General features: G+C 44.1%; 1 protein-coding gene across 5 annotated transcripts in view; it reads left to right on the forward strand.

Annotated features, from left to right (window-relative positions):
* COL16A1 (collagen type XVI alpha 1 chain) overlaps positions 1-22,664 on the forward strand; it is a 3,146,845-nt gene that overhangs the window by 1,942,584 nt on the left and 1,181,597 nt on the right. For all 5 annotated transcript variants that reach the window (XM_044082765.1, XM_044082783.1, XM_044082773.1 and 2 more), the window contains exon 31: positions 4,616-4,723. In XM_044082765.1, coding sequence (XP_043938700.1) covers positions 4,616-4,723 — 108 coding nt within the window. The remainder of the gene's footprint in view (positions 1-4,615; positions 4,724-22,664) is intronic.

A 22,664-nucleotide genomic window follows, 5' to 3' on the forward strand; every position in this document is an offset into this window, starting at 1 on the left:
GTAGGGACAGAAGTACAGCCCTCATCTCCAATACATTGATGTGGAGAAAGGTTTCGTCTGGAAGCCAGGAACCCTGAACTAACCTGCCCAGACAATGCCCCCCCCACCCTGTCTGGGAGGCATCCGTCGTCAGGGTGACCACTGGAGGGGGGATAACAAAAGGACTTCCCTGATTCAGATTGGATGGCTGAAGCCACCAGCGAAGGTCCCGTTTGCACATTTCTGTAATCATAATGGGGTGATTGAGGGGAAGATCCTGAAAGGACCATTGAGTCGATAATAGCCACTGAAGAATCCTCATGTGCAATCTTGCCAGATGAACTAGGAGAACCGTGGCAGACATCGAACCTAAAAGTTGCAGGACCATCCTGGCTGGGGCCTTGGATCTTGAAAGCAGGGCTTGAACTTGGCCTTGTAAAGTTTGAATCCTTTCGGTAGGAAGAAAAGCAGCATCAATTTTGAGTCTATCTCTGCTCCTATGAACCTTATGCGCTGAGAGGGCAGCAAGACAGACTTTGACCAATTGAATGTAATTCCCAGGGTAGCACCCAGGGAAATGGTGGCTTTGAGGTTGTCCATTAGTAGATGACTGGTGGTGGCAGTCAGGAGCCAGTCGTCCAGATAGGGAAACACTTGGAATCCAAGACTCCTCAGGTGAGCAGTTACTACTGCCAAACACTTGGTGAACACCCTGGGGCTGTGGTGAGACCAAAGGGCAGTGCACAAAATTGGAAATGACTGTCTCCCAGGCTGAAGCGCAGATACTTCCTGGACGCCCGATGTATCGGTATGTGATAATAGGCGTCCTTGAGATCTATGGAGCACATCCAAACATCCTTCTCCAATAATGGGAGAATGGATTGTAACGTGACCATTGAATTTGGATTTCGTGACGGATTGGTTTAGTCTGCTGAGATCCAATATTGGTCTCAGGTCCCCTGTCTTTTTTGGCACTAAAAAGAACCTTGAGTAATTCCGGATCCGATCTGGTCTGTGGGGACCGGTTGGATGACTCCTTTTTCTAGCAGCTTTAACGCTTCTGCGGCTGCAATTTCCCTTTGACTGGGTGGTGGGTCCGGGATTTTTTTGGACGGTGGGGGTGAGTGTGTGAAGGGAATGGTGTAACCTCCGGCAATAATCCGAAGCACCCATCTGTCCTGAGTGATAGACTCCCAGGCTTTTAGGTGCTTGGCAAAACGGCACCCGACTGGCTCCGGAGCAGCACAGCCGGGCAATCCCTCATGAAGTGTGGGAGGCTGAAGAGCCATGAAAGGACTCGCGGTCTCCAGAATTGCGGGGCCCTCTGCTGCCTCTGGGACGGCGTCTCCCAGAAAAATTTCCCCGTCCTCTGCCTCTGGAAGGGGAATCTTCCTGCTGTTGAGGGAAAAACCTACGTGATTTGCGGAACCACATCTTCCCTCCTCTTTTAGCCTTGGGATAAGGCCAAAAGGGAGTGGAATAACGTGCACCTACGGCAGATAAAGTTTTTCCTTCTTGCTCACAGCGGGTAAGAGTGTCTTTAACCTTAGGTCCAAACAAAGAGGACCCATCAAAGGGAGCGTCGAAGGAAGACTTGAAGGCCTCCATAAAATGACACAACGGAGCCAGGCTTGTCTCCGTGAGCCACGCCTGTGCCTGCCGCTCTACCGCCCCTTCGCCGCATATGAAATGAGCCTCATGGACGAGTTAGAAATTGAAGTAAGGATAGCCAACTGAGAGCTAACCGACTGGGCTATCTGCTCAGGTAGGTTACCCGAGAGGGAATCTGACAGCTCCTTGACCAGATCCCTCTGAAGCCTGGTAAAATGTGCCAAATAATTCAGGGACCTTAAAGTAAAGGCCGCTGAAGTCAGGGTGCGCTTCCGTGCGGTCCATGCTCCTAGACTCCTTATTAGGAGGATGGACGGACGTTGAAGCCTCTGCCACGTCCTGTTGTGTAGCAGATGCCACCACCATGGCATCTACAGCCACGCCTTTAGTCAGGAACTCCTTCTCGGGTGGGGCAGACAAAAATTTGTTAGGACGAGAAGGGACTGGTTCCACGGTATCTGGATGTTCCCACGCCCTCCGACAAACCAAATCCAGGAGCTCGTCAAGGCGGAGACACCCAGGAGGCGGAGGGCTGAGCCCCAAAGGCCTTGAGAAGCACTGACTCATCAGCAGAGGGGGGTTTGGATATCCAGCCACCTCGTTGTTTGAGGATCTCTAAAATGTCTGCAAATGAGACATCATCCGAGGGCGACTTGGGACCCCTCCGCATCATCAAGATCAGTGTCCGATGTAATAGACTCGGGGAGTCCACGTGCTTCCTCTTGCACGATCTCTTCCTTGGGGCTCCTCTGAAGACAACTCCGAAGAACCCTCAGGAGGAGGGAACCCCCAGTGGGGTAACCTCAGGCCCAGGGGCTCCGCTGCCTAAGGACAGGGAACTGCCAAAGACCCAGTCTCCACGCCCAGGGAAGGTGCCGGTAAAGCCGGAGAGATGGCGAAGAAGACTTGGCCAAGGCACTCCTATAGCTCTGAAAGCCGGACCCCAGAATCCTGGGAGTGTCCGGTCCCGAGCCATGATAGCAGACGGAAGTCCCGCAGCCGAAGCACCGAGAGGGAGGCTCGGAACCGACAGCATAGGTCCCGAAACATCACCCCCGGGTCCAGCCGAAGAAGTCCGTGTACCAAACTCGGACCCGAAGGCCGGGGTTGGAGTAAGGGTCGGAGCCGACCCTAAGACCTCCACCGGCTCCAACAGCACCTGCTCCGACGGAGCCGAAGCGGTCGGAGGAGGAATGGCAATGACATGGGCATGGGCCGTCGGATCCGAAGCCAACTGGGTCGGAGCCGAAACAAATTTTTGAAAGACTGGGGACTGGAACAGTCTTTGGAGCACCCTGTCTATGTCCGAATCTGACATCCTCGATGACCTAGAGGATACTGAACGGGTTCGAGATGGCCTCTCCAACGGCCCCAAGGGGCTAGGGGACCGGCTCCGAGGCGACTCGATGACTATCGGCGCCGAAGGAATACCCAAACTAGTTTCCATCGGTGCCAAGGAGGACTTCGGTGCCGAGGAGGAAGTGTTGAGCGGACAACCTTCATCGGCTCCGAGACCAGTGGAGCCGACGAAGATGACCCGCCTCTCGATGCCCCAGCCATCGGCTCCGAGGCCAGAGGAGTCGAGACTGGTGGCATCGAGGCAGACCGTTCCGCCCTCAGCTCCGAAGTCCTTGGAGCCGAAGGAGAAACCTGCCTATGTCTTTTGGCGGTCGGATCCGACAGACTGGTCGGAGCCGATGCCCTTTTCTTTTTAGCAGGAGAAGGAGAGGATGCTAAAGCTTCTTCAAAGGAGGGTTTTATAAGGCCTTTTAATATGAGCTTATTTTTCCTCTCTTGGAGGACCCTCGAGGAAAAAGCGTGACACACGCTGCAGGACTCCTGCAAATGTTTTGCACCCAAACAATAAACACAGAGAGAGTGGTCATCTGTGATAGACATTTTAAAGTTGCACTTGGTGCACTTTTTAAAGCCTGAAGGCCTAGGAACCTGAGACATTCCGGTAAATTATCAGTGAACTAGCCAAAACACAGTACAAACACTGTAATTATGACAGAAAAGAAATTTTCTCTGCTTTGTCCTTCTTTTAAAAGAAAGAGAAACTATCAGCAGTATAAAGGATCCGAGATCCCTAAACAGAACAGAAGTCACCTAACAACCAAAAAGACCGGGAAAGGCCTTTCCACACAAGAGGTACTCCTAGTCAATCAACACTCACAACACAAGAATTTATCAAGTAAATTTCTCCAAACGCACTCTAAACACAAGATAGCTGTTAAAACAGCTTTTAGTTGAAGAATAAAGAAATTCCTGACAGAAAGTTAGTGAAAATAATCACTACTTAGCTCAGCCAGCTCGAGACCACGTCTTCACTTGTTAGCGGCAAACGAGATCTGGGGGACTGGTAGTGGTGCATCCTGGGATATAGTAAGCTCAGCCAATAAGAGACTTCGCTCTTTGGCATAAGCGTGCCGAGTCGGAGCCGAGGGATCGGCTCCGAACCCATCAGTCAGAATGTAGGCGAGATAGGATCACATAACATCTTCTGTTCTCTGTTTCCTTATTTTGGTTTTGGCTTTGCTACATGCTACAAAGCTTCTGTTCTTTGTTTCCTTATTTTGGTTTTGGCTTTGCTACATGCTACAAAGCTTCTGTTCTCTGTTTCCTTATTTTGGTTTTGGCTTTGCAACATGCTACAAAGCTTCTGTTCTCTGTTTCCTTATTTTGGTTTTGGCTTTGCTACATGCTACAAAGCTTCTGTTCTCTGTTTCCTTATTTTAGTTTTGGCTTTGCTACATGCTACAAAGCTTCTGTTCTCTGTTTCCTTATTTTGGTTTTGGCTTTGCTTCATGCTTCAAAGCTTCTGTTCTCTGTTTCCTTATTTTGGTGCTTTACCACTCTGTCTCATCTAGGGCTCTTCTTGAATTTTTATATAGTTTTCTGCTCTGCTTTTTAAACATGATACTAAAAATAGTTATGAGTCAAACAAAAGTATACTTGCAAGGATTCATGCTAGAATTATCACTGGGTATGTGTTTATTAATGTACTTTTCACATTTGATTTCAGGGAGATTCCTGTGATCGTTGTCATTCTGGCCCATTTGAGGTTGCAAGGACTTCTACAGTTGTGTCATCACCAGGAGAGAAGGGGATTCCAGGTGCAGATGGAAAACCTGTAAGTTTTGACACATTTATTTTTAATCATGCTGTGTTTAGACAGCGGAACTATTTGACATATTATAAATATGTAGGGGCAGGTGTGTTTGTGTGTGTGTGTGTGTGTGTGTGTGTGTGTGTGTGTGTGTGTGTGTGCGTGTGTGTGTGTGTGTGTGTGTGTGTGTGTGTGTGTGTGTGTGTGTCTGTCTGCCCACTCTCACATGTGCGCATTTGTCCAACTTTCTCTATCTTTGCTTGAGCGAGGTTATCCACATTGTCAAGCAAAGTTCTGTAACTACCATAATCAATGGCAGATTAAGTGTGTCTAGTGCTGTTTTCAAACCATGGGACCCCAGCACACAATTTTAGGAACATGAATCAATGGAAATCTTCTGTTGGATTAAATTTGTACCAGCATTTGTTAGATTGATTATTTATTTATTTAGTGACATTTCGTGACCAGGAATTTTGCACTGGGTCAGAAAAGTACAGTTGTGTACACTTACCATAAATGTAGATGTTCGAGTGCCTTCCCTGTTGCAGTCATCACTGTTGGGTTCTCCCCTGCCGGCAGGCAGTCCTCAGCCGGCCAGAATCCCAAAGTCTGGGTCCGGCGTCGGATGCTCAGCCATGCTCCCTGACGTCAGTGCGCCAGGAGTACAAAGCTGGCAGCCGACACCATGTTCTCCAGTTTTTCTTGCCCCAGATGTCAGGTGTCCAAAAATGAGTATAACCCCATACCCTTTGCAAATACACCTCAGAAGAAGAGTGAAGTATGGAATCACACAAAAGAAAAAGTAAGAGGGGACAGGAGGGAGAGTAACCCAGACTGCAACAGTGAAGACACTCGAACATCTACATTTATGGTAAGTGTACACAACTGTACTATGTTCATCGTATTTCACTGTTGCAGTCATCACTATAGGGTTGAATCCCAAAGCAAAAGAAAAGGGAGGTGGTCATAAAGTAGAGGAGGCAGCTAGAAGGCCCTGCAAGACTGCAGAAGCAAAGCCTGCCCTAGACTTAGAGTACCGAGGTAGATTTTAGTGCTTAGAAAAAGTATGCACCGAACTCCAAGTTGCAGCTTCCAAAATGTCTTTGGTAGGTACTCCCCTGAGGAAGGCAGCTGAAGTAGCAGCAGCCCTGGTAGAGTGAGTCCTAATACTTCCTGGGATTTGCTTTCCATGGTGAGAGTAACAAAATCTGATTCCATGAGCGATCCATTTAGAAATGGTCTGTTTTGAAATGGCTTTGCCTTGGGAACTTGAAGCATAAGAAACAAACAATTGCTCTGTTTGCCTGATCTTCTTCATTCTATCCAGGTAAAAACAAAGGTGTCTGTGTACATCCAAGGAATGCAAGATCCTTTCCCCCCTATTTTGAGGATTGGAGAAAAAGGTTGACAGGTGAATAGTTTGATTTAAAGCCACTTTGGAAACCACCTTAGGCATGAAAGTAGGATTAGTCCTTAAAGACACCCTGTCTTGGTGAAAAATAATATAAGGTTCCACAGCCATGAGTGCTTGCAACTCCGAAACTCTCCTGGCTGAGGTCAAAGCTAACAGGATGGCTGTCTTCCATGATAAAAACTTGATGTCAGATGTGGCAGCAGGCTCAAAAGGAGGTAGAGTGAGTTTTTCCAAAACATAGTTGAGATCCCATGCAGGAATGGGTGGAGATCTAGGGGGCCTTAAATTCATAGCTCCTCTGAGACACTGTCTCATGAGTTGGTGGCAAAAGCTTGGAGGGTCTGTATTACAATGAGCAGAGATAGCTGAGGCATGTACCTTTATGGAAGAGAAGGAGAGACCCTTATGTAACAGGTCTGTCAGGTAAAGTAAAATCAGAGGAATATTAGGAGTAAGAGGATCTGAATCCTGATCATCCATCCAGGTGCAAAATCTCTTCCATTTACCTGCATAAGATTTTCTAGTGCTAGAGCGTCTAGCTTCTAAAATGACATCCATAACCTGCTTGGGAAGGAGAGGATTAATCATAGACCTGAATTAGCCAGGCTGCCAGGCTGAGAGTTTTGACATGAGAGTGCAGAACGTGACCCTGGTGTTGGGACAAAAGATTTGGAGTCTGAGGTAAAACCCAAGGGGGCTCCTGAGAAAAGATTCATCAGTGTTGGGTACCAAAACTATCGAGGCCAGTTTGGGGCCAGTAAAATTATCAGCTTGGGCTTGTCCTGCTTGATCTTTAATAACACCCGTGGAAGAAGAGGCAGAGGCGGGAAGGCATACCCTGAGAGGTTTCTCCAACTGAATGATAGTGCATCCACTTTCCATGCTAGCTCGTTGAATGTACTTGTGCAAAAAATCCGTAGTTGATGATTGAGGGGGGATGCAAAAAGATCTATGTGTGGGCAGCCCCAGACTGCTGTAATCATCTTGAATATTTCAGTGTCCAGCATCCACTCATGTGGGTCTGACAGGTTCCTGCTCAGACTGTCTGCCAGAATGTTTTGTTTCCCTGGTAGGAACTGAGCTTGTAGGTCCACTTTGCAAGCTTGAGCTGTGTTCCATAGAGTCATGGCTAATCTGCAAAGGGGGTAGGAGTGTGAACCCCCTTGCTTGTTTATGTACCACATAACTGTGGTGTTGTCTGTCCGTATCAGTAGTTGTCCTGGTTGTAGAAGATCCCTGAAGGCCAAGAGAGCATTCTGAACAGCTAACATTTCCTTTAAATTGATATGCAGGTGCTTCTGATCCTTTGTCCAAAAGCCTTGCAGACATTTTCCCTGCAAATGGGCTCCCCGTGCGTAATCTGAGGCATCTGTGGTTAGTATCTGGCTAGCTGGAGGCAGACTGAAGGCTTTCCCTTTGTTGTGAATACATGTCTTGGTCCACCAAAGGAATTCCTTTTGTAGACAAGGCAGGACAGTGATCTGTGTGTCTAGACTGTGGCAATGCTGGGACCATACACTTTTTAGGTACCACTGTATTTTCCTCATATGTAGTCTTGCATATGGTATGATATGGATGCAGGAGGCCATGTAACCCAAAGCCTGCAGGAATTTCTTTGCAGATAGCTGAGTTAGTGACGCCAAGGTTTTGAAAGCTGAAGCCAGCTGTAATTGTTTTTCGGATGTCAGAAATGCCATCTGGGTTGTTGTGTTTAGAAGAGCACCCAGAAAAGGTATCTGTTGTGAGGGTGTCAAATTTGACTTTTTTATGTTCACAGTGAATCCCAGGAACTTGAGAAGATTCTGAACAAATGCTAGATGCTGGAGTAAGATATCCTTGCTGCCTGCTTGAATAAGACAGTCGTCCAGATAAGGGTAAATTTGAATTCCCTTGAGTCTGCAATAAGCTACTACTGGTGCCAGGCATTTGGAGAAGACCCTGGGCGCAGTAGACAATCCAAAGGGCAGCGCAGAGAATTGGTAATGCCTTGATCCGGCCCTGAACCTGAGGTATTTTCTGCACTCCTGTCTGATAGGAATGTTTAAGTAAGCCTCCTTTAAATCCATTGTTACCATCCATGCATTTTTGCTCAACATTGGCAGTAGCTGCTGCAGAGTAAGCATCTTGAATTTTGGTATCTCCAGGAAAGTGTTCAAGACTGACAGATCCAGGATGGGTCTCCATGAATTTTGCTTTCTGGGGACTAGAAAGAGCCTTGAGTAAAAACCTTGCCCCATTTCTGAAAGTGGAACCAGTTCTATGGCCCTCATAGCCATGAGAGCTTCCACCTGGTTTAAGGCCTCTGACCATTGATGTTTTGGTAGGTCTGGCCATCTATTTGGTCTTGGTAGGGTATGAATGTAGAATTTGCAACCTCTTGAAACCACATCCAGAACCCACTTGTCTTGGGTTATGTAAGTCCAATTTAGGTGAAAAAGAGAGAGTTTTCCTCCGAGAGGGGCTTCCAGGAAAGAAGTTCCTGCAGCCCAGCAGGGGGAGTCATTGAGCCTGTTTTCTATGTGTTTGAGGCCTGTCCTCTCCACCCCTAGGGGTGGAAGCAGTCCACTGTCTTGGTCTGTAGGAGGTCTGTGTTTGGGGCCTTCCTCTGGAGCGTCTATATCTACCCCTCTGAGGCCTGTCTGAATAGGGAAAGGACCAATTTTAAGTTGGCCAATTCCTACTAAATCTGGGGGGCTGTACTTGTAAGAAATCCTTAACCATTTGCATGGATTTTACCTTATCCTCCATCTTCTTTATCACCTCTACAGCCTTAGATCCAAGCAAAACATTATGCTGAACAGGTGCATCCAGTAACTTAGCTTTCACTTGATCAGGCAAGTTTTGTTCCTTTAATCAAGCATGTCTTCTAATGACTGTGCCAGAGGCAGCAGCCCTACAAGAAGCCTCCAAGGCATCAAAACCACAGTGTAAACCATGTTTCCCTACTTGTTCAGTGGCATGCATCAAATCATGGAATTCCTTATTATCTGCACATGCGGAAATGGAAGCTAGCTTTTGTTTCATAACAGACAGTAGAAATTGCTGGTATTTTAGCATATGAAATTGACAGTTTAAAGCCTAATAGATAAAGTTGCAGAAGTGTACACTTTTTTGCCCCATCTCTCTAAAGCTGTGGAATCCTTATCTGTCAGAATAGAGTTTTTAGCAGAAGTGGCCTTAACCCCCTTAGGTCCCTGAGAAATGGTTTCAGGATCAGCAGTAGGATTCTTGAATAGGAACTGGTGAGAATCAGGGACCCTATAATATCTGTCTGGCTTAGCAGGTGCTGGAGGAAAAGAACCAGGAGTTAAGTTAGCCTCAGAAAAGGCATCATCCACAATATCCAAAATAGGAGGGATAGCCAGGGGTCTATGTTGGGGAAGAAGAAGAAAATCCCTACGTCTTCTCTTAGATTCCGAGTACTCCTGTCCTTCCCAGTGAAAATGTTCCCTCATTTCATGTAAAGTTTCCCCAAATGAAAAATCCTCAGGGGGAGAAGCTGAAGGAATGGATTCCTCAGCTTCAGAATCTTCATAAGGAGGGAAAGAATAATCCTGGTCAGAGGAAGACACTGAAGAAATAGATGCCTGATCAGAAGAGTCATAATCCATGTCCTGCCTTGGCCTTTTATCTGGTGGGGGATGTGAACCCCTAATCATGGTAAGTAAGTCCTCCGCCATCTTAAGTAATTGTTTTTGAGATTTGGGTCCCGGATCAGAAGAGGCCTGGGCTGAAGTCTTAGATTTGGAAGGAGTCTTTGCCTTTGTCTTTGGCTTTGCCTTTATCAAAAGCTGTGTAGGCCTGAAAACCCCCTCAGAAGCCGGTACCTGCACAGTGGCTCCGGACCCGTCCGAGGGAGCATTGTCCAAAGGTCCTGCAGCTGAAGTACTCAAAGGCCTAGTTGGCTCCTCGTGGGAATCCGTTTCGGCAATCGGTTCCGAAATGGCCGACGACAGGGGCTGCAAAAGCGCCTCACTGACGACGGCCGAACCAGAAGCTGGCTCTGCTTGTAAAACGTCGTCTGTTTTGGACCTCGGAGGCCTGTCTTTATCCTTGCGTCATTTGTGAACTCCGGTAGTCGGAAGTGTGTCCGATGACATTTTGTAATTAAATCGCCTACCGAAATAATGAAATGCAAAATCGTACCTTCACTTAATCGTACGTTGGTTAAATCTAGCACAAAACCGACAGCTAGCTACGTTGTGGTCAGGGCCTAAGCAAGGAATACAGTAAGAATGGAAATCCTTATGAGGTATTTGCTTCCCACAAGAAATACAATTATTAACTTTTTCTGGCATCGGACTGGAGCAAGAAAAAAGTTTCCCCAACGGGGTACTTAGCTTTGAGTAGAAGAAGTAAGTCTTCGGACTGAAGTACGAAAAAATTGTCAGGAGTCAGCCGACCGACACTTGCGAACTGCTTTCACCACATGGCAAGAAAGACTGGACAGCATGGCGTCAGCTGCCAGCTTTTTACTCCTGGCGCACTGACTTCTGGGAGCATGACTGAGCAGCTGATGCCGGACCCAGACTTTGGGATTCTGAACGACCGAGGACTGCCTGCCAGCAGGGGAGAACCCTACAGTGATGACTGCAACAGTGAAATATGATGAACATCCCATTTTCAGTGGAGGCCTAGGGACAAAAGCTCCACAGTACAAAGTTTGAACAGTAGAAATTTGAACAATATTAACATTAATATTTAACATGCATTTTTAAATATAAATTAGTGAACAAATTTGCAAAGAGAAGTATACAATCAAATCATTTGTATCATCAGGAAAAGATTAACCTTTAACATTTTTAATGAAGAAGGCTGAGAGAGATAGCTTAATTACTAAGCTGTTGAATGAGTTTTAGGAATAAAAGTTTTGACTTTCAAGTAGTGGGGGATAAAGAGTAGTACGAGAACGTGAAGCATCAGCAGTAAGTAAGTTTAGGGATCGGAGACGAATATAAAGATAATGGGGAGGTACTGTAAAATGCTGCTTTGGGCTCTATAGCGGAGTTGATAGTAAGGGTTTGGTTAGAAGTAGACATGCTTGTGGCTAAGTGTAGGTGAAGAGATAGTTGATCAGGCTGAAGTGAAAAGAAGTTATAGTGTAGCGGAGCTCAAGGTGTAGTGGAGGATGGAAGTACTAATTGTACGAGAAAAAGATAAACGTTAGATCGAGGGCTTAACAGTAGACTTTAAGAACTAGGTTACATAATTGATGTAAGAAGGCCTAGGGGTAAGAGGAAATGAAGGGGGTATGGGTATTCAGTGGTAATTGTATGGATAAGCTTAAAGACATGGGTATTTAGCTAGTACTTTTTCAAAGTTAATTTCAGAGTCTTAAGGGGTTTGATTCCACAAATATTTGGTGGACGCACATTCCATAATTTAACAATGGTGTGGGAGTAGATACTCTCCCCACCTCTTTTGGTAGGTTTGTATACTTGTAAGAGTAGTTTGTTAGTGGAATGAAGGCTTCTGGATGGGATGTAAGGCAAAAGGATAGGTTTCAGATTGTGTGTTAAAGTTGTAGTTTTGAATATTTTTTCAGTAATTAGAGAAACAAAATGTAGCAATAATGACAAAAGTATCCATTTCAGAACATTTCAACCATAAATGGCCACTCAAACTGCTGTTACTGTTTTACATCAATTTCCATACCAATTTGGAAATGCATTGCCTGCTGCCCTTGAAGGGTAAAATGCCTATGTGGCATTAGAAAAATGGGTGTGCTGATAATATTGTCATAACATTTCATGAGCTAGACCAGCTACACAATAGGGGGTGTCTGGGGAAAAACACACCCAGGTTCATAGTTAGTCACTGGAAATAAATCACAGGTTCATAGTTAGATACTGGAAATAAACCACAGGTTTGTAGCTAGTCACTGGAAATAAACCACAGGTTCATAGTTAGTCACTGGAAATAAATCACAGGTTCATAGTTAGATACTGGAAATAAACCACAGGTTTGTAGCTAGTCACTGGAAATAAACCACAGGTTCATAGTTAGTCACTGGAAATAAATCACAGGTTCATAGTTAGTTACTGGAAATAAATCACAGGTTCATAGTTACTGAAAATAAACCACAGGTTCATAGTTAGTTACACAAAATAAACCACAGGTTCATAGTCAGTTGCTGGAAATAAACTACAGGTTCATAGTTACTGGAAATAAACCACAGGTTCATAGTTAATTACTCGAAATAAAGCACAGGTTCATAATTAGTTACTGAAAATAAACAACAGGTTCATAGTTAGTTACTGAAAATAAATCACAGGTTCATAGTTAGTTTACTGGAAATAAACAACAGGTTCATAGTTAGTTATTGGAAATAAACTGCAGCTTCATAGTTAGTTATTGGAAGTTAGTCAGTGGAAATAAATCACAGGTTCATAGCTAGTTACTGGAAATAAACCACAGATTCATTGTTAGTTACTGAAAACAAACCACAGGTTCATAGTTAGTTACTGGAAGTAAACCACAGCTTCATAGTTAGTTACTGGAAGTTAGTCACTGGAAATACATCACAGGTTCATAGCTAGTTACTGGAAATAAACCACAGATTCATAGTTAGTTACTGAAAATAAACCACAGGTGTATAGTTAGTTACTGGAAATAAACCACAGGTTCATAGTCACTGGAAATAAATCACAGGTTCATAGTTAATTACTGAAAATAAACAACAAGTTCATAGTTACTAAAAATAAACCACCGGTTCATAGTTAGTTACTTGAAATAAACCACAGGTTCATAGTTAGTTACTGGAAATTAACCACAGCTTCATACTTAGTTAATGGAAGTTAGTCACTGGAAATAAATCACAGGTTCATAGTTAGTTACTGGAAATAAACCACAGGTTCATGGTTAGTTAATGAAAATAAACCACGGGCTCATAGTTAGTTACTGAAACTAAACCACGGCTTCATAGTTAGTTAATGATAATAAACCCCAGGTTCATAGTTAGTTACTGGAACTAAACCATGGCTTCTTAGTTAATGGAAATAAACGCCAGGTTCATAGTTAGTTACTAGAACTAAACCACATGTTCATAGTTAGCTACTGAAAATAAAATGCAAGTTCATAGTTAGTTACTGAAACTAAACCACAGGTTCATAGTTAATTACTGGAAGTAAGCCACATGTTCATAGTTAGTTACCGGAAATAAACCACAGGTTCATAGTTAGTTACTGGAAATAAAGCACAGGTGCATAGTAAGTTACTGAAAATAAACCACAGGTTTATAGTTAGTTAGGAAATAAACCACAGGTTCATAGTTAGTCACTGGAAATAAATTGCAGGTTCATAGTTAGTTACTGAAAATAAACAACAGGTTCATAGTTAGTTACTTGAAATAAACCACAGGTTCATAGTTAGTTTACCAGAAATAAACAACAGGTTCATAGTTAGTTATTGGAAATAAACCGCAGCTTCATATTTAGTTACTGGAAGTTAGTCATTGGAAATAAATCACAGGTTCATAGTTAGTTACTGGAAATAAACCACAGTTTCATAGTTAGTTACTAAAAATAAACTACAACTTCATAGTTAGTTACTGGATGTTAGTCACTGGAAATAAATCACAGGTTCATAGTTGGTTACTGGAAATAAACGACAGGTTCATAGTTAGTCACTGGAAATAAACCGCAGGTTCATAGTTAGTTACTGGAAATAAAGCACAGGTTTATAGTTGGTTACTGAAAATAAACCACAGGTTTATAGTTAGTTACTGGAAATAAACCGCAGGTTCATAGTTAGTCACTGGAAATTAACCACAGCTTCATAGTTAGTTAGTTACTGGAAGTTAGTCACTGGAAATAAATCACAGGTTTATAGTTAGTTACTGGGAATAAAGGGTCTATATTAGAACACCAAGCATTCAAAATTTTGAGTGTTCTAATATTGACCTGCTAATATCAAAGAAACAGAAAACCAAATTTTTTCCTAGGGAAAGAATTCGGTTGTCCATTTCTGTTGCTTTGGTATTTTCAGCGCTGTAGTGGAAAGTTACAGGTCAGGTTCAGTTAAGTGTGCGATTGTGTGGACGTGAGGGTTAGGGCAGGTTAGGTGAGGTTAGGGTTAGGGCGCAGGTCAGGTAAGTGTGCAATTGTGTGGACGTGAGGGTTAGGGTGGGGTAGCTGAGTTAGGGTTAGGGCACGGATGAGGTGACTGCACGATAGTGATGGACTTTAGGGTTAGGGTTTGGGTTAAGGTAAGTGGATAGTTAGTGGTGTATGTATAGTTTAGTGTAGGGTTAGGTGTAAGAGTTTAGGTGTATGTGTGTGGATTGCTGTTTGTTTGGTGTGTTTGTGTTGTGTGTATGTATTTTGGAACAGCAAATTTTTTCCCTAGGAAAAAATTTACTGTTCTGTATGTTCGATGTTTTAAATTTTCGATTCATAGGATTCGATATTACAACACACTAAATTTTGCACATTCGGTGTTCTAATATAGACCCAAAATAAACCACAGGTTCATAGTTAGTACCTGGAAATAAACCACTCATTCTTTGTTAGTTACTGGAGGTAAACTACATGCTCATAGTTAGTTACTGGAAATAAACCGCAGGTTCATAGTTAGTTACGGGAAATAAAGCACAGGTTCATAGTTAGTTACTGGAAATTAACCACAGGTTCATAGTTAGTTACTAGACACACAGTCCAAGAGAACATTAAGAGTCTAGCCCAAACTCTCTTTTACCCAAAGCACTGTCAGGTTAAGTAACCTTCACAAGTTCACACAGCAGGTAATTGAAGATGAAAAGAGTCAAACCCTGCACCCTTGGCACAGAAAGTAGCTCACTAACAGTCACGGCTTTAGTCCTCTCCTCTGCACAGAGTAACAGTTTATAACTAAATGTAGAAATCATTTACAGTCTGATCTTGCAGAGAAGACTGTATTGCAGTAATATGCAAACAGTGATACATAATGGATGCTGGGGATAAAACCGCTCTGATCATCACACCAAAAATTTCAGACTATATGACCTGGTAAATGGCAACCCCTTTGCAGTTACTGGAGGCTGTAAAGAATATACTGAAAAAATATATTAATGAAGGCAAAATGTTTAGAGGATTAAGGCTTCAAACCCTTAATCATCTCCCCCCTGTAATCAGTAGTACAGGGAGTGATGTTTTCAGTCTCCATTTCCTAGTGTGTGATTCTTCCCATCTCTTTATAAATACAGTCATGCTCAGCAAAAGCCCATTTTCAGCTGAGGTGCAGGGATGAAAAATTTAGAAAAAAATGAAGCAAGTTAAGTTAAAAGAAGCATTTTTTTACAAAACTATGGTTATAACCTATTTATTATTTACCTATTATTCATGTTTGTTGAACATAAAGTAGGGTCTATAAATGTAAGTAAAATTACTTATAGGACTGTGTACAGCCAGTGACCTTTTTAGCCCAAACATAGGAGTTGTGGGCTGAAGGAGGTTAGTATCTCAGAGATGGTCATTTTATCTTTCCACTGGGCAGCACACAGATAAGACAATAGTTGTAGTAATGTTCTGTAGGGATATAGCATGAGAAGCAAATCTCAGTGATGCTGTGGCTCTGTTGTACAATGAGCTGGTAAGGGTACATGTGTGATATTGTATACAGATGTTCTTCGTTTTCCATTGCTGCAGTCCTTACTATTGGGTATAGTCCGCGTCCAGTCGGCCCGAATACCAGAGTATAAGGCTGACGTCGGTCAGGGCGCATTAGACTGACGTCAGTACGTCAGGGTACTAATGCGCATGACCGACGTCATATCCTCAGTCTTTTTTGCCGCATGGTCCGATGCAGAAGCAGTTTTGCGAGTGCAGGTTGGCGTTCTGAAATATTTCCGAAACCGGAGTTTCAGACCGAAACAGAGTTGGCTAAGTACCCGTTGGGAACATTTTGGTTTTTCTTGCCTCAGTATTTTACCGGATGTCAGAAAAAGTGAATAACTGTATTTCTTGTGGGAAACAGATACCTCATAGGGATTACCATACCTTGTGTATACCTTGTTTAGGGCCTGAGCACGACGTTGTTGGTTGCCGCTCTTGTGCTAGGTTTAACAAACGCACTATTAAGAGGAGGTTAGACTGTGCCAGGTTAGTGTTTGGGAAGCGTTGCAATTATAAAATGCCGTCGGATGCTCCGGCCGCTTCGTCGAAGAAGCGCAAGGACAAAACAGTGAAGCCTAGGGTTGATGAACCGGCAGTCCCGGACGTCGGTTCTTTAGAAGGCTCAGTGGAGCCAGAGGTTTTGCCAGGAGTTTCTATGGAGTCTCAGGCAGAAACTTTACTGTTACAGGATGTGCCTTCTCAGGAGGTAGGCGAGGCTGAGGGGGCTTCTCAGGTAACTGTTCTTCCCTCTCTTCCCAAGGTAGTTAGAGCCTCTCCTTCTGTTGCCAAAACTTCTTTGAGAGGTAGGCCTAGTTCAGCTTCAGTGGGGGCTTCTCCTAGCATTTCGGGTTCTGTACCTAAGAAACATATGCTTAAAATGGCAGAAGATTTGATTACTATGATTAGAGGTTCTATGCCCCGCCTGATAAGAGGCCTAGGGTGGAACCGAGTTTGATAGTTTTGAACAGTGTTCAGAGGCTTCAGAGTCTTCTGGAAGACTTGCAGGAGTATCCTACTTATTCTGATTCTGATGTGGATGATTCCACTCCTACAGCTTCTCCTCCTGAGGATTTCTCTTTTCAGAGACTCTGCATTCCATGAGGGAGCACTTTAAATGGGAAGGCCAGGATTACTCTGATTCCAGGAAAAGGCTTAGGGAATTCTTGTTTTGCCCCAGCATAGGCCCTTAGCTATTCCTCCTGTGTTGAATGTGGTGGAAGATGTTTTGCAGAGGCTTCCCTGAATCCTGACTCTTTGCCTCCTGCTCCTGTTAAGCCTGATAGGTATTATAGGGTGCCCGAAGCTCATAAGTATTTGTTTAAGAGTCCTAGGGCGGACCCAGAAACTATTTCTCAAGGGCCTAAAGGTGTTAAGGCTTCTGTGGTTAAAAATCCTGTTCCCACTGATAAAGAGGCAAGGGCCTTGGATAGGTGGGGAAAGAAAGTGTATACTTCTTCCACTCTAGCCATGAGAGCGTTGAATTGTCAGTTTCACATGCTAAAATATCAGAATTATCTCCTTTCACAATTAAAATCTAAGGTGGATGCTTTGGCGGAAGGTATTGAGTGTAAAGAGTTGCTGGACTTGGTTCATGTGTCTGAGCAAGTGGGTAAGCATTCTTTGCAATGTGGTTTTGATGCTGTACAGGCCTCCTCGAGGGTGGCTGCTACTAGTTCTGTTCTTCGCAGGCATGCCTGGTTGAAGGATCAGAATTTAGCTGAGCATGTTAAGACAAGGATTTTGGATGCTCCTTTACAGTCTGATGTGTTGTTTGGATCGCCTGTGGAAGCAGTTTTAAAGAAAATGGAGGACAAAGCTAAGTCTATGCAAACTGTTAAAGATTTTTGCAGGTGCAGCCACCGAAGTTTAGTAGAAATTGGCCTGCTAAGGGGTGGACATATCCTGCTTATGATTCCCAGTCTAGGGGTAGGTCTAGACGTGGTAGGGGCAGGGCTCAAGGTTCTTTTAGGCCTAGAACAGGGAGTTCACCTGCTCAGACTTCTGGTGAGGGCAGGGGTCAGTCCTTTCGTAAACAGACCCAATGACCTGTCTTTTCAGCTGCCAGTAGATTCTCGTCTGGCAGCTCCTTTGGGAGGAAGACTGTCTCTTTTCAAAGAAAATTGGGATTTAATTACTCAAGACAAATGGGTGTTGGATATCATTCACCACGGTTACAGATTTTATTTCCATACAATGCCCCCTTTCAAAGGCATGCCAGACGTTCCTCCTCCACAAAGAAAGGAGGCTCACAAGCAAGTTTCTCAATTACTCCAGATGGGGGCCATTCAGCCAGTCCCTGTATCAGAAAGGGGCCTAGGATTTTATTCTCGCCTGTTCCTAGTACCAAAGAAGGGGAACACGTGGAGACCAATTTTGGATTTATCTCTCCTCAACACTTTTCTGGACATTCCCAAGTTCAAGATGTTGACGTTACAACAGCTTTTACCTCTGCTGGGCAAAGATCACTGGATGGTAACTTTAGATCTCAAGGAAGCTTACCTTCACGTGCCTATAAGGCTAAGTTGCAGGAAGTATCTGCGGTTTCGAGCTGGAAATTCTCATTATCAGTTCTCTGCATTGCCCTTTGGCTTATCTACTGCCCAGAGTATTCACAAAGGTTCTGGCTCCAGTGATAGCTTACTTCAGGCTTCAAGGAATTCAAATCTATCCTTACTTGGACGACTGCCTGATTCTGGCTCAAGAAAAGGAAGACCTTCTACAGCATCTGGAATATGTTATAGCAGTGCTAAGATGCCTAGGGTATTCTGTGAACGAAATAAAGTCCAGTCTAGTACCCTCTCAAGACATGTGCTTTCTGGGTGTGAGACTGAATACAGCAGCCCAGATGGCCTTTTTAACCCCGGACAAACAAAAGAGTCTGTCACTTTACTTCCATCAACTATCTCATCAGTCCGTGCTGACTGCAAGGACAGTCCTTCAAGCATTAGGGTTCATGGCATCTTGTATTCTGGTGCTTCCCAATGCCAAACTGCATATGAGGAAGCTACAATGGTATCTCAAAATGTATGGACACAGCACTGCCAGGATTTGGACACTGTCATTCAAATAATACCTTGCCTTCAAAAGAATTCTTGTGGTGGGCTCAGGAATGTCACCTAAACAAGGGACTCTCTGTGACCCGGCCAGAGGCAAGTCAGATTTTAACGACAGATGCCTCGGACATTGCTTGGGGAGCTCATCTAAATGGAAAGTGGATACAAGACAAGTGGCCTGCCAGACTACAGCATCTACATATCAACATGAAGGAGATGTTAGCAGTCCAGTTTGCATTAATGGCTTTCAAGGAGTTACTTCTTCCAGGGCAGGTGTTGATTCTAACAGACAACACAACTGTCATGTGGTACATCAACAAGCAAGGGGAACACATTCTTATCCTCTATGCAGGCAAGCAATGATTTTATGGGAGACTGCGCTAAGCTTGCAACTAACTCTTCAGGCAAGGTTTCTGCCAGGAGCACAGAACTCCTTAGCAGATGTGTTAAGCAGACAAATCATGGATCCCCACGAGTGGAAACTGGATCTTCATGTATTTCAGAAATTGACAGTGTCATGGGGAACTCCAGACATAGATCTGTTCGCTTCTCCACTAAACCACCAGCTGCCAAAGTATTGCACAAAGGGGTTTCATCACACAGCTTGGAAAGTGGATGCTCTGTCTTTCAGTTGGAAAAACCTTCATGTGTATGCCTTTCCACCTCTGCCTCTTCTTCCAAAGGTACTATTAAAGGTCAGACAAGACAGGCCAAGGATGATTTTGATAGCTCCAGATTGGCCTCGGCAACACTGGTACCCACTACTACGGAGTCTGGTAAAGAAGCCTCCATGGCCTTTACCTCTGATTCCTCATCTGTTATCTCAGAAGGACGGTCATCTGCTCAATGTCAAGCTTCACTCTCTTCATCTAACAGCCTGGCATATTCTGTGTTGAAACACAGCAGGTCTCAACTTCCTCAACAAGTTTTAAATGTGATTATGGAAGCTAGAAGACCTAGTACAAGGAGAGTGGACGCAGAAAAATGGAAGAGATTTTTATTTTGGAGTACAGCAAAGAATTTGGAGATTTCTGAGCCTAATTTGAGTGTGGCTCTTCAATATCTTACTGAGTTATTGGACAAAGGTTTGTCCTTCTCTTCCATTAAGATTCATGCTGCAGCAATTTCAGCTCACTATGATTGTGACCCACCTTTGTTTTCGCATCCTTTGTTCAAGCAGTTTCTTAGAGGGGCAAAGAATATAAGACCCCCACGTAGAGCTCCTACTCCTGCTTGGGATCTCAATTTTGTGTTGGAAAAACTTACTCTACAACCTTTTGAGCCTGCAGCTACTGCTGAATTGAAATACTTGTCATGGAAGACTGCTTTTCTGTTGGCTATTACTTCTGCAAGAAGGGTGTCTGAGTTGCAGGCCCTTATGGCAGTAGAGCCCTTTTGATTTTCCATAAGGATAGGGTATCATTACGTACTAATCCTTCCTTTATGCCTAAGGTGGTTTCTAGTGTGGCTTTAAACCAAACTATTCATTTGCCTACGTTTTATGCAGACCCTCAAAATAAAGGGGAAAAGATTTTGCACACTTTAGATGTACACAGGCAATTGCGTTATTATTTAAGCAGGACTAAGGATTTTAGGCAGTCTCAGCAGTTGTTTGTTTCTTTTGCTTTGAGTTCACAGGGCAAGCCTGTGTCAAAACAAACTATTTCTAGGTGGATTGGCTTTTGCATTGCATTTTGTTATTCCCATCATGGCAAGGAGATTCCAGCTGGGATTAGGCCTCATTCCACTAGGGCTACTGCCACTTCAACAGCATTTCTAAGGGGTGGCAACTAAGGATATTTTGGAAGCAGCTACTTGGAGTTCAGTGCATACTTTCTCTAAGCATTATCACCTTCCTATCTACTCTAAGTCTAGGGCTGGTTTTGCCACAGCTGTTTTGCAAGGCATGTTGTCAGCTCCTACTTCTTTATGATTTGCCAGCCTCCCTTACCTCTGCTTTGGGATTCTACCCAATAGTAAGGACTGCAGCAATGGAAAGCGAAGAACATAGTACAGTTTTGTACCTACCATAAATGTAGATGTTCGAGGATTCCATTGCTGCAGTCCAATACCCTCCCTCCTTCCCTCTGTGTTTAGGGGTGGTTGTGTAGGTGAGTTTACATGCTTATATTTTTGTATATATTCTTGTATATATTGTACATGTTTTTGGTGCAGGTATTTTGGGACTTGTCTTTTTAGGGTCTTCTGACATCTGGGGCAAGAAAAGACTGAGGATATGACGTCAGTCATGCGCATTAGTACCCTGACGTACTGACGTCAGTCTAATGCGCCCTGACCGACGTCAGCCTTATACTCTGGTATTCGGGCCGACTGGACGCGGACTATACCCAATAGTAAGGACTGCAGCAATGGAATCCTCGAACATCTACATTTATGGTAGGTACAAAACTGTACTTTCTGGGGGTCCATGCGAACTGGGTTCCAGAGATGCTGGTGTCATCTTCCCATTGTACAGGGCACTGCTAAAAACACAAGTAGGGTACTGTGTAACATTTTCAGGGTGCACAGCATAAGAAGAGGATCCCAGAGATTATGGTAATATTTCCCATTATATAAAGTACTTGTAAGATCACATGCAGGATTCCTGATGCAGCACCAGAGGTACATTGCATAAACAGTGAGGAATATTCATCCTTCCATTCCACAGAGCAGCACTAAAATCATTTCTGGGATACTGTGCTCAGCTGAGCAGTCTGTACAGGGATAGGAAAATTATGCTGGAATGAAGTTTGCAATGCAGAGGTGCTACAGCAGTGACGGAATGCAAAGGCTTGTGTCTGCAGCAGATGTAGAGTGCTGGGTATTTATACACTAGATCAGGAAGGGAAGCAACATTTGGGAATACCACACTGCTGCGGTGGTGCAACAGTTAGAGTTGTCACCTCACAGGAAGAGGTTCTCCCATTCGATTCTCAGCTGGAGACCCTTCTGTGTGGAGTCTGCATACCCTCCCCATGGTTGAGTGACGTATAAAGACATGCAGGTAAGTGCATGCATGAATGGATGTGCCTTCTTTGAAGGATGGGCATCGGGCTTGCAACTTGGCACTGTAAAAATCCATTGACAATCATTTGCTGACCGGAGTTCCGCTGTGGCGACCCCTAACCAGGAAAAAGCCGAAGGACATTACTATTACACTGCTTGTGAGTAAGGAAGAAAATCTGGAGTTGAAGGGGAAGAACAGTTGGGGGAATGTACATGGAAACCCTGCCATGATATATCATCTGGGAGAATTAAAATTAATTTCAGTCAAACAGGAAAAGGATATAGGGGGGTATTGATCCCACATGGAATGAAATGCCAGGAGCAAAGTGATATTGATAACAGAAAGTAGAATTCTAAGGTGCATCCTTATGAGTGCAGATCCCAGAAGCAAAACTAAAACGCATCTCTTCCACAGGACCTTCATCAGATCACACCATGTGGGGACCATATAAGGAAAAGAGCATCTAGTCGTTGGAAGAAATCAAGAGGAAAGTTGCCCCAAAGAATTGTGAGATGGAGAGGGGGGACTATGACCCGAAACTAGATGAGCTAGACTTCTCATTGAAGACCAGACGACATAGGAGGAACATGATGTTGCCCCATGACATTGTGCTGTGGACGGATTCACTTTATAACCTCGAAATGCTGAAATATCGAATTTCAGTTTCTTGAGACTATAAAACTGAATCCACAAAACACCGACAAACAAAAACCGCGAAACCACATAACCGAAAACACCGCACACACTACACTTAACATACAACACAGCACCCACATCACAACATAAACAAAAAACAACACACATACACAACTCACACACACATAAGCAGGGGGGTAAGCCCCTGCACCCCTACTTATATATACTAACTCCGAGATCGGACAAACACAACACAAAAGCTCAC

This window comes from Protopterus annectens, chromosome 1.part1, assembly GCF_019279795.1.
Source record: "Protopterus annectens isolate FY-2018-M chromosome 1.part1, PAN1.0, whole genome shotgun sequence".
In the NCBI taxonomy this organism is placed as follows: Eukaryota; Metazoa; Chordata; order Ceratodontiformes; family Protopteridae; genus Protopterus; species Protopterus annectens.